At 51.4% G+C, this 11,980-nt stretch overlaps 4 protein-coding genes across 4 annotated transcripts; 1 reads left to right on the forward strand and 3 right to left on the reverse strand.

Moving 5' to 3' along the window:
* Window positions 1-613: 613 nt before the first annotated feature.
* Window positions 614-1,964, forward strand: Triagg1_2034 (uncharacterized protein; the record flags this gene model as incomplete). Its single annotated transcript, XM_062896171.1, has 3 exons — window positions 614-642; window positions 744-1,514; window positions 1,568-1,964. 3 exons carry the CDS (start codon window positions 614-616, stop codon window positions 1,962-1,964), a joined length of 1,197 nt encoding a protein of 398 aa, XP_062758890.1.
* Window positions 1,965-2,455: 491 nt separating this feature from the next.
* On the reverse strand, window positions 2,456-4,402 carry Triagg1_2035 (uncharacterized protein; the record flags this gene model as incomplete). Its single annotated transcript, XM_062896172.1, has 5 exons — window positions 2,456-2,644; window positions 2,768-2,865; window positions 2,916-3,237; window positions 3,300-3,817; window positions 3,886-4,402. The coding sequence occupies 5 exons, from the start codon at window positions 4,400-4,402 to the stop codon at window positions 2,456-2,458; spliced, it is 1,644 nt and encodes a 547-aa protein (XP_062758891.1).
* A 747-nt stretch (window positions 4,403-5,149) lies between these two features.
* Triagg1_2036 (uncharacterized protein) lies at window positions 5,150-6,251 on the reverse strand (the record flags this gene model as incomplete). The annotated part of the gene is made up of 4 exons (XM_062896173.1): window positions 5,150-5,361; window positions 5,460-5,745; window positions 5,806-6,030; window positions 6,111-6,251. 4 exons carry the CDS (start codon window positions 6,249-6,251, stop codon window positions 5,150-5,152), a joined length of 864 nt encoding a protein of 287 aa, XP_062758892.1.
* Window positions 6,252-8,461: 2,210 nt separating this feature from the next.
* Window positions 8,462-10,297, reverse strand: Triagg1_2037 (uncharacterized protein; the record flags this gene model as incomplete). The annotated part of the gene is made up of 1 exon (XM_062896174.1): window positions 8,462-10,297. One exon carries the CDS (start codon window positions 10,295-10,297, stop codon window positions 8,462-8,464), a length of 1,836 nt encoding a protein of 611 aa, XP_062758893.1.
* Window positions 10,298-11,980: the final 1,683 nt, after the last annotated feature.

Consider the following 11,980-nt stretch of genomic DNA (forward strand, 5'->3'; position numbering starts at 1 on the left):
CTATGTGTGCCTTCTCCTGTTCTGTAAAGCTCAGCAGTAACGGGTGCATCAAGTTGAACATGGTTAAGCTAATCCATAGGCAAGGTCGAAATTTGATGTCGATTGGTCTTTCGGTCCTCGGATGAAAAGGATAGTCTGATAGATGTCAATGTCAACCACATCCTTTTCCCGGCAAATTTAGGTTCGGTGTAAAATTGCCAGAAACACCGCAAACGATCAAGGCATTGTAGAAAACATTGAAATATGTCCTAAACTCTTCAAACACGGTAATCGATCTTTGTTATTAAGAATATGATAACTAGGAATAATCTTGACTCTACAGTCCCCGCTCCCGCATCGCAAGCTATTGATTATGGCTAGCCAAAGTGTTCAGACTGCCAAGTTGGCGCTGTTCTCTATATTCTGGATATCAAGCCTTTAGTCGACTAAAAGTTTCGGGCATTTTGCGGTATTCTACAAGCCGCTGCTCATGCATTGGAACCTCTTCATATCGACCTCTCTTGGCAATTGGAAAGGGGGTTTGAAGAACACGACTATGCTTATCGATGCCCAATCGGATCTAGACCACTGGAACAAATCTCAAAGCAGAGAGAGCAGACAACTCGCAGCATAAATGACAAGACGAAAGGTTTACTCAAGCTTGTAAGTCTGCGGGTTGAGTTCCTCCATAGAACAGTCAAGGACTTTGTCTTGACTAAGGACTTGGAAGAGTACTTGCGTGGCAAGCTCCCAGATGACCATAGCGGTTTTGTATCTATTGCCACTGCATACCTCGGCTTTCTCAAAACCACATGCCATGACACCTCACTCGTCGCTGGGATCATGAGGCATGGGATGGGACTCAACAGCGGACCGTTCATCTCGCATCTCAACCAGGCCCTCTTTTACACATCGGAGGCGCTGAGAGCTGACCAATTCGCTTCTCGTCACTACCACCGTACTACGACATTACTAGATAAGTGTGAAGAGGCCATTGAAGCCATGGTGCGCGTAGGGCACGTTATCATCAGAGGAGTCAACCCCGAGGCCTGCCACCCCGGTTTGCCTTTCCGCGAGGAGTTACTCAAGCACAACTTGACATCCTACATTGAAAAGAGAATTCGCGAGCAGCCTGGTTTCTTCAACATCTTTGACGAATTACCCCTGTTCGCCGCACTCACCCCCATGTCGCTCAACAGCGGCGAGAGCCCAGCTCCCGTGGCCAGGACCCTCGACGTTCTCCTCCAGCGCGGAGCGGATCCAAACGTGTTACCTCAAGTTAGAGGCCTATACCTCGAGGAGGCGGCATTGCCTTGGGTACTTTTCGCTCGCGGTACCATGTCTGTCTTCAATATGCTAGCCGGGCCCCTCATGTTTCCGGCTCTGCGATGGAACGATTCTCTAAACAATGCCCTCTTCGACCTTTTGATGTCTTACGATGCAGATCCCAACCAAGCCCTCCTAGACCGGCCAGGAGCGCATACAGTCTTCTCGCACTTCTTGGAAATATCTACGTCGCGGTTCCTAGGCGAGGAGTGTTTTGGCGGCCATCTTAGAACGTTGGATGCCTTCGTTCGGCCGGCACCAGCCTCGGTGTTCCGTATAATGGAACTGTTGATCCGGATGCTTTGGCTGCGTTTGGAAACCTTGCGAGATCAAACCCAGAGGAAACAGTGCTAGCTTCTTATTGTACCGAACTGAAGGGTCTCATGTCGAAATTGGCAGCTGGTCCAGGACGAGCTAAATTCCTCGCATCTGTAACTGAGAAGTTTGTGGTGCATTGCTCTGGCGGGGAGGAAGACTTGGAAAGGCTGTCATTGGCAATATTGGAGGGTCTTCCCCAGTATGTTGCCGAGCCGTTGTTGCAGGTGGTTGATAACAAGTTGGAGATGGGCAAAAAAAGGGGAGACACGCGCAAGAGACGTCGAGGAAGTCGAGGTGATTCGGCATACGGCGGTGATGTCAAGCAACTTAGGGGGGAGTGAAATGACAGCTGATCGCCTTCTTTCTGATGGAAAACAACCACCGATGAGTCACCAGTGTCGCACGGCTGTAGGGCTGTTCATGATGCGTTTAGGTCAACGTTATCCAACACCCAAGTTAATTATGTAGCACCGTAGTGTAATTAGCAGTATTATAGTAGACATATATAGAGTACTTGATTCACTAGTAATTAGTAAGAAACTTCTACGTAATAAGACGCAACATTGATAGCTTTAGAGGAAACAAACTACCAAATAGACTCTTCCGTAGTAGTGTTGTAAGTCAACTATCGCCACTCAGCTTCACCAATTCAAAAACATATCTCCTGAACATATTCTGAATAAGCATTTCAGACGATTCCTAAGCTAACAATTGAAGCTAGATAATGGAAGTCATATACAAGCAACTATGCCCTAGTGCTATACCTTGAGATATTACGTCCAATACTTTCTGCATAGCATGGCTAGCTAGAGATATATGTTACCGGCAACGACTACTCGTGCGTCTTTCGCAGGTTATCTGGGTTCGCAATAAAAGCAGCACCCACCCCAACAGCAGCCACCAAAGTCGTCGCTCCAAAAGCAAGCCTCAATCCATCATAGTAAACCAGCCGGGCGCTGAGCTGGATATCAGGCGGAAGCGTCCGCAGGGCTTCCACAGAGTGCCGGATCTCGTCGATAATCTAAGCCGAAATCTACGTCAGTTGCCGATTTCCCTACCAGTTATGAACATTTTAAACGATCAAGGAAAAGGGGCGTACTCTCCATTTATCTGGTACCTCGCTCAATACCTGTGGTAAGCGTACACTGAGCGTATTCTGGACGATGGCTGAAGTGATGGAGACCCCCCAGACGGTTCCTAAAGATCGAACGAGATAGGTTGTTGAAGCGGATACGGCGTGGTCTGTAGACATACGTGAGTGAAGGAATCTTGGCGCATCAGTAAGCACATACCTGAATGAGCGTGGGACGCAATCGAGATAAAGAGAGTCGCCGGATACACGATTCCTGTTCCCAAGTGAGAAGGAAAGATAAACAAGACATACTTCCACGAGGCATCCGAAAACGCCCAGGACGAGACCAAAGCCTGACCGATTGTCATGAGGATGAGCCCCGTGCGCATAAGTGGAATCAGCTTCCCCCAGCGAGACATGACCGTACCGGCAATCAAGCCACCCAAGGGCATAGCCAGCGAGGGAATAGCCAGACGAGCGCCGGCTTTGGTGGCTGAGTCTTGAAGCACGGCCTGAAAGAAGAGCGGAAGCATGAAGAGGTACTATGGCGTAGCATGTCAGCAAAGATTTCAGTCTCAGGCGATCATCCGTGTAATAGACGAACCCCGTATGTTGACATGCCGGCGCAGATGTTGGCGATTTGCGTGGCAATGGGCATTGCTCCTTGAAGCATCCTCAACGGGATAATCGGCAAGGCGGTCGTCTTCCCCTCGACGCGGATGAAAATAACAAACAGCACGACACTGCCCAAAAGCGATCCGATCACCCAGGGACTTCCCCAAGGCAGCTCGTTTCCACCCAGACTCATGCCCAGCAACTGCGTCGAAACAGCCGCCACGAGGAGAAGAGCGCCAGAAAAGTCGACTCTCTTCCACACAGCACCAAACCCGCCTTCAGAGACAATTCCACGATGTTGGTTCTTGAGAACAAAGTATCCCGCACCAAACGCAAAGACGGAAACGGGTATCTGAAAGAGGAAACACCAGCGCCAACCAACCAAGTCGGCAATCGTGCCACCAAACGAAGCACCGCAGATTGCACCCATTCCCACGATTCCATTCTGCATAGCCTGATACATGCCTCTCTTTTTAAACGGTATCATGTCCGAGTTGATAATCGTGGCTATAATCAACGTCAGTCAGCATACGTAAGACGTGTAAGTGAAAGCAGCAAATCAATTTCCGCCTCACCCATAGTCATGAGTCCCGCTCCTCCAACCCCCGTCACAGCTCTCATACAATTCAACGCCAACATGCTTTTCGCCACGCCACACCCAAGACAACCCAGCGCGAAGAAGGTCGTAGCCACGAAGAAGCAAGCCCTTCGACCAAAAATGTCAGACACTCGCCCGTACAGCGGCTGGAACGCAGCAGAGGTAACGAGGTAAGACGTGGTCAGCCAGGAGGCGCTGTTGGCGGCGTCGAACTCGGAGCTGATGACGGCGTAGGTGGCGGCGGTGATGGTGCTGTCGAAGCCGTAGAGGAAGACGTTTGTCATGATGGCCAGCTGGATGGAGACGAAGCCCGCGGGGGGAGACCAGGATTCGTCGGGGGCGGAGAGGAGAGGCGTGTCTTCATGTTGTTGGGCTGGGGGAACTTGGCTTTCGATGTCGTCGGCTTGAGGTTGAGTGCTGTTGTTGGAAGTTTGTGAGGCTGAGGGAGACTTTGGTATAGGCGGCGGTGTGAATATTTGCGTTGATGAAGCCATGGTGGAGTTGGGCAAGTTGTGTCTGTTGTGAACGAGTTGAGAGAGTAGTCTTTTTTCACAATACTGTCGAGAAGAAGATGATGAAAGAGAAAAGAGTTGCAATTTTTTTTTTCTTACGGCAACGATATAAGTAAGTTGCAACCTCAAATCACATAATTGCCATCCACCAACCCCCGACAAGGATACTCATGCCGTGCATCCACCCCCCGTGATTCGACAGAATGCCCGCACCAAGCGCATTGCACCATCGCCTCGGCGGCTTCGTGATGCGGCAACCCCCCTGCACCGGTTTCCGATTCGGCTCACTCTCACTAGCTGCAATTAATAAGAGAAAAGAAAAATTAGATGGTTAGATTGAGATGGTTTGGAGATCGGCAAGTGAGTCAGAGCCGAGGGGCCGCTTATTCGGATGTCGTCGTGTTGGTGTGTGAGTTTCGTTTACTCGTATGGCACGGATTATGGTGTGGCTGTTGAGCACGCAATGAATGATTGGCATTGCAACCCCTTGAATACAAGTCTTCAATCGTATTCCTAATTGGACGTTATAATTCGCACTGCGTTACGAAATAAATGAAACTCCCCGTCAAAGTACACCATACTTGGCCGTCATTCCCCCCGTCAAAAGACTGCATGTCTCACACCTCATGCAAACCCTCAACCTCATCCCCAACACTCCACACCATCAAAACAACGACTCAAAAATAAAGCATCAATTCACATCCATGCCATCATCTCATATTTGGTATCTCATTTCTTCGCATCGGCCTGCATCCCGCTCTGCACCCACTTCCTCGTCCCCTCCGCCCTCTTCTCCAACTCCTCAGCACTCAGCTTGGCCAGATCAAACGCAACGTGCCGCGTGGGCACATGTCGACCCTTTTCGAAACCGGGCCGCTCGAGAAGCGTGTGCAGCCACTTGTCTAGGGCAGGGAACTCGTCCAGCGAGACGCCAGCCCAGGCTATATATCGCATTTTCATCCCCAATCAGCGCCAACGAAGACGAGAAAAAAAAAAGGGCAAAATAGATCCAAGTTGACAATGGTGAAGGAAAACTTACTGTGAGAAGAAACCCATCCCCAAGAGGCAATGTCGGCAATGGTGACGCGGTCGCCGACGAGGAAGCCAGAGGTGGACTTGGCCAGGTGGGTGTTCAAGACGGAGTAGAGGCGGCGAGTCTCGTTGGTGTAGCGGTTGATGCCATACTCGATCTTCTCAGGGGCATATCCTACACTCGCCTCGTAAGCAAAAACCCCATCAACGATGCTCACGTTGTGATGAAACTCACGGTTAAAGTGGTTTGCCTGTCCCTGCATAGGACCAAGGCCACCCATCTGGAAGTGCAGCTGCATCGTAACCGTCAGTCGCATAACATCTCAAAACGTTTACAGCCAGACAAAACTCACCCAGCTATTCACCTCCACGGTGTCCTTGGAGTCCTTGGGGTACGACACCTTGTGGTCCTTGTCATAGCGGTCCACGAGGTACTGCAGAATGGCGCCGCTCTCAAAGACGCGAATGTCCGATCCGTCGGTCCACTTGTCCGTGATGGCGGGGATGCGGCCATTGGGGTTGATTTTCAGGAACCAGTCCTCCTTCTGCTCATTGGCGCTCATGTCGATGGGGTGAACCTGTAGAATAGAACAGACCGGTAAGCATCAATGATCAAGACGCAATACAGTACACGTCCTCTGTGACATGAATGTCTCACCTTGTACTCCAGGCCCAGCTCCTCAAGCAGGATAGACACCTTGATGCCATTGGGCGTGGAGGCCGTGTAGAGCGTAATGTCAGTAGGGATACCCATCTTGTTGAATAATTGCCGTCCTAGCTGTGATATGCGAGCAGACATGTACTGTTGTATGGAGTCGAGATGAAACTACCTCGGCGGATGGCGGTCATAAGCAGGTAGCTATATATACTCCACGTCTTGATTCCTCCACGTCCTTTTGTTAGGCCCCAACCTGACTAAACCAGCAATGAGGTAATATCCTCGCAATAAGACGGACAGATGCTGGGCCCAAGTTGACCCGACCCCAGATTCGCTGGCACCCTCAAGTTCAAATTGCTTAGAAATCGTCCGTGTACGAGCTTGCACTTAACCCCACCCCAGAGGCCCGGATATAAGTCGTCAAAAAGCGGAGGTGTTGGATACTTAGTACTTCGGGACGCCCACATTGCAGCCATTGTTGGATGTAGTATTTTTCATTTCGCAAAAGAAGTGTGTCTGCTGAGAAAGCAGCGCATCCAATTGCTCATCAAGCGAGGTGGTTTGTCATGGTGGTGATGCTTGGAGGAAGATAGTAGGCCTATGGTATTGTGTAAGAGCTTACCATCCGACTCCCGTGCCGGCCGTCTTACTACATGTAGGTACATATCCACCAGGCCGAATATGAGGAGGTAATGCGTATTTCCTTGCAACTAAATGTATAAAAATTCAATGTTGAGGAATCATTTTCTCCGGGATGTTGTACTACACGTATAGCCTCCATCGGAAGCATCAACGGCAGTTGAAATGGTCCAAAGTAGTATATACCTCATACCCACGAGTCAGCCATGTTAAAACATTCAACTCCGGTCAACTCCATAAGCCAAAAATCCTTCGAATTGCATCATCACCAACATACTCTCGTCCTCACAAATTCACCGAAAATGGCAATATCCTCGGATCTATCCGAACCAACTCAAGGCAATCAATCTGAATAAAGTTGACGCCAAAGCAAAAGAATAGTAATCATGGTTCAATTAGCATAGCAGAGCGGACACAGTAAGCATCCAATTTCCATCTCAACCACTCCATCACAAACCTTCATACCCAGGCCAGTATACATAGAAATGATATTCATACATACAAAAGAGTACAAAACCTCCAAACTCCATCCCTATGTCACAATTTCACCACCACCGTCGTATTCACTCTCCAAGCCCAACAACGTGACACCCTCGCCACACAAAAATCCCACCAACAGAACAATCTTGTGATGCGTGAGGGGTAACGTGGTATTTCACCTCAACAATCACACACAACTCGTAAACCAAGAAAAAGGGGAGACCAGGTAGGTTTGTTCCATTCTTATGTTCATATTCATATTCAAATTTCTGCCCATGTTTGCAGATTGTTAAGTAGCTAAATATTGTGTGTGTCTCCATCTCAAAAAGTTTCCAGTGCGAAAAATCCCCTCGAAAAAAAAGGAAAAAATAACACAAACAACATTCCTTGGCCAGTTAAAAATGACGTAGAAACATCAACAGCTAAGTGTCATCAAGTCATGCCGCGTCCCTGCGCGCAGTTCGGTCGCGGCTCTATCCAAATGCTTTGGTAGTTCTGCTCTCTCCGCCGCTATTCAATCAATCAATCTCTCCTCCGAATCGCGTGCCCATAGTCTATAAAAGAGCGAATGGTATCCCTGGGCTTTGGTCATAACAGTGTAGTCCTCCAGAAAACGCCTTGTGGCACACTTCGAGGGACTGGGTCCCCAGCTTCATGTGCGCATGCAGATCAAACAAATCTCCCTCTCCACGCCAAGGTACAAAGAGTGAAGCTTCACTTCCAGTATCCTCGAGCGTCCAATCTCGATAGTTGTGGGAAATATAAAAAACGTCATTTCTTCCAAATATGGAGTCTCCAAAAGGGAAAACAAATAAACAAATTGATTGCCAATATCCGGCATACACGCTTGTAAATAAGGAAAAGGGGGGAAAGGCCATCATCCCGTATCATGGAAGCACACCAGTGCACTCCGCGTAATTGTGGTAGTCGTAAGATAGGTCGTCTCATCTCGTCGTATAGTGAAACCAGGAATAGAAACAAAAAGTAAAACGAAAGGTGATTTCTGGCATGGACAGCAAAAAGAAAAAGAAAAGGAAAAGGAAAAATAGTGCATGTAAACAATTCTGTTAATAGAAATCAGGGAAGTACTCGGAAAAGTACCAGGACCCCTGCGGTTGAGTTTTGTTGTTGTCAACAAGATATCGCTCAGCTAAAACCGAGAGGAGGTCGAACACAGGGAGGAACAGTAAAAGAAATATGAAATGAAGTATAAGAATGGAAGTCCAACGCCGTCATGCATAACTATATTCTTCACGTGGCTTCTGGCTGTGGTGGTAGTTGGTGTACTGGATGTCGTCGTATCCGTAAGCCTTGGACGTCTTGACCTTGGCAAAGTGAGCAGATCCCGCAGAGGCGGAATAGCTGCTGTCGCGGACTGGCATCGAAGGTCGGGCATCATTGTGGCCGGAAGAGTAGTAGGCATATCGATCCGGTTCCGGGTCGGCAGCGCGACGGCTATATGACGGCTGTCGGCTGCTCTCATATCCACTGGGGTATCGAGAGGTCTCGCCATATCCTGGATCGACGGACTGCTCCCTCCTGCTGCCGCGGTGTCTGCGGTCTCTGGCGCGTTGCTCACGAACATCGTCTGAATCGACGTCTTCCTCGTCGATTTGCGACTGGTAGCGCGTACGGTTCCGGCCGCGAGGGTCGGTTGCGTCTCCGTAATTGAAGGTTTGGGAGCGTATGGGCACGGCTCGTGGGTAGCTTGCCGTATCGGCAGGCATGGTGTGTGTCCTGGACAGGTGAGGGGGGGAGCCGGACGTGGCAGGGTGAGCGGCATGGCGGTTGTTGGGAGAGGCGCTCATGACGACGGGCTCGGCGAGGGGCTCCCTCGACGACTTGCTGTACCTATCTCTCGGGCGGTTGCTCTCCGTGGAGCCACGGCGAGGTCGCGCCGCTGAGCGACGAACATCATCGTCGTCGGGGGCCGCAAACGGGGACGTCTGGTTAGGAGCGGGCGGGGGAGTAGGAGCAGCGGGAGGCTGGTTCATCCGCGGCGCATAAGTCATGGACCGCTTAAGGCCACCAGGGCCAACCGCACCCTCTTTGGCTCGAGCCGCCTCGATATAAGAGGCAGCATCCTTGAGCTTACTGTGGGTGTCTTCCCAAGAAGACGATGGCTCTGGGGCTGGCGGCACAGTTCGCGGGGGCTGCTCCACGTACTTGCTGGTCGCATACTCTGAAAAGGAGCGAACGGCTGGGGGCTGGGGAGAGACGACGTGAATGTCTTCGCGCTGAGAAGAGCGATCGCGCTTCTCGTCATACTTCTTGCTCGACGACTTCTTCTTGTCGGATTTGGGAGCGGGAGCGGGAGCGGGAGCATCATCGCTGTAATCATCAACCACGTAGGGTGAAGGCTTGCTGTGTTTCTTCTTGTCTTCAGACTCGCGCTTGATGTCCTTGTCGCGCTGCTTCTCCTTTGCTCGCTTTTCCCGGCGGGCGTCTTTGGCCTCCTTGGCCTCCTTGGCCTCCTTCTCGCGACGAGCAGCGTCTTCCTTTTCGGCCTTCTTGCGGCGTTCTCGATCCTTTTCCTTTTCCCTGGCGTCGCGATCTCGCTCGCTCTCGCGCTTGGAGCGGCTGTCGACGTAGGTGGTTTCCCGTCTCGTGGTGCGAGACGAGCCAGTCTGGTATACTCGAGGGCTGAAGGTCACATCGTCTTCATAGGATCGCGGATACGGGTATCCCTTGGCGGCGGGTGGGGGGACGTTGGTGGACGGCTTGTAAGACGAGGCGCGAGGCTCGGCAGTGCGAATTTCATACTCGGCATACTTTGAACTTGATCGCGGGGTGCCGCCAACATTTGACTTGCGCAGCTGTTCCTTGAGCTCGGCCAGCTTCACCTGGTCGTCGTACTTTCGGCGTTCATCCTCGTCCGTCAGCAGCTCGTAGGCCTGCTGGACCTTTTGGAATTCCTCCTGCTTCTGCGCCTTGAGAGCAGGGTCTTGCACCTTGTCGGGGTGGCACTTGAGGACGAGCTTGCGATAGGCCAGACGAATTTCCGCTACTTGCGCATCTTTTGCGACACCGAGAACCTTGTAGTGATCCGGAGGGGGCGTAGAGCTCATGGTGGAGGAGAAGGGTCGGGAGGGGGTTGGGAGGGTTGACGATGGCGGATGAGGCTATTTCAAGTCTGGCTGTGGAAGCTTTGCCTTAGGCAGCTTGCATCGAAATCCGAGCAGGGGCGATTGAGGCTGCGGCAAGGTCCTCAACGTCTGCCAGACGCAACTGCGCAGGAGTAGTAGAAGAGGGTTTAAAAAGAAAGGCCTAAGGGGAGGCGAGCTGTGAGTTGAGGTTGTTCTTGTTCTTGTTCTTGTTCTTGTTCTTGTTCTTGAACAGACAGAACGGATGGATTGGGCGGGAGGCGGCGAATAACAAGAGCCCAGGCGCCGCAATGGAATGCCAGCCGCCGCTGATTTAAAAAGGAATGACGGCTTTCCAAGGACCAAAGCAAATGCAATGCAAGCAGAATCAGAAGGAAAGCGAAAAGGAAATCAGACGAGCGACGGGGTAAAACCGGGAGGCAGATGGTGGACAGATGCAACGAAGCACACACGGCTTGCAAAAAGGAATCAAGATCTGGGCCAGGTCCCTTTTTGGATTCCTCGCGGCCTGGAGGGGGACGGGGATCGTGTACCTTGTACCTGAAGGCGAGCAAAGTCGTGAGGTCACGGGCCTGAGCAGCGCTGCACGCGGTGATTCGTTATGGGCGGGAAAAGGTGGGCCAGGGGGGGAGGAGCTGCTGTGGGAGGGACGAGCACGTTGGCACGCACATGTAGCGAGTACAAGCGGCGGCACAGGTACTGGTACTGGGTACAGGGGACGGGGCAACAAGGTACGGGTACAGTGCAGGTCGGGCCTCGTACAGGTAGAGACTAGCGGGCGAGGGAAAAAAAGACGGAAGAGAAAAAAGGAGGGGGCGAGTCGAGTCAAGCGGCCTTTTTTTTTTTCTTGGTGCCTCAACTAGCCCAAGCAGAGCAGGATCCGTTTCTGCTAGCCGTGGACGAACGCTTGGCCTGAGGGAGAGAAGAGGGTGGGGAGTCGGTCGAGTGGGCTGTGGATGGTGAGATCAAATGTCGAGTCGAGTCGAGTCCAGTCCAGTTGATGGCGAGGGGTCAAGTTCAAAGTCGGGTCTGGTTCTGGTCTGGTCCGGTGGCGGGACGGGAAGAGGAGGGACGTTTAAAAGGCGGCAAACCGAGCTGATGATGTCTGTTGTGGCTGAGTGAAGACGACGATGCTGGTTTAGGTAGATAATGTAATGGATTCGAATTGATGACAGACGGCGGAATTGGCGAGAACCGGTGCTCTCAAATCCTCGGGCTCGGGCTGTTGCTCATGCTCATGCCAACGGTCTGGTCTGTAATGCAGTGTACTCGTGCTCCGTAGGTACTCCGTAATGCTAGCAGCATCCAGATTCAGATGCCCGGCGTCCTCGGTTTCGGAGAAGGCGAGAGAAGAAGCTGGACGCACGGGATTGGTGGAGTTGCGCCAGTGAATGCGTCAGCCAAAAGGTGCTGAGCGCGTGACAAAGCCAAGGGCAAGACAAGACAGGATGAGCGAGCAGTGAGTAAGTAAAGCGAGGACGAGATGAGTTGAGCCGGTTCGTTCTCGCTCTCTCTTTCTTTCTCTCTTCTTCTCTATATGTAATTCTCTCTCTTCTCGTCGATGTAAATAATACCTGATGCTCGGACGGTGCAACTTCACACAACCTGATGACCGCACAGACTCTGGAAACTCCTCAATCGGTATAC

This window comes from Trichoderma aggressivum, assembly GCF_033847375.1.
Source record: "Trichoderma aggressivum f. europaeum strain CBS 100526 chromosome Unknown scaffold_005, whole genome shotgun sequence".
NCBI classification, from domain to species: domain Eukaryota; kingdom Fungi; phylum Ascomycota; class Sordariomycetes; order Hypocreales; family Hypocreaceae; genus Trichoderma; species Trichoderma aggressivum.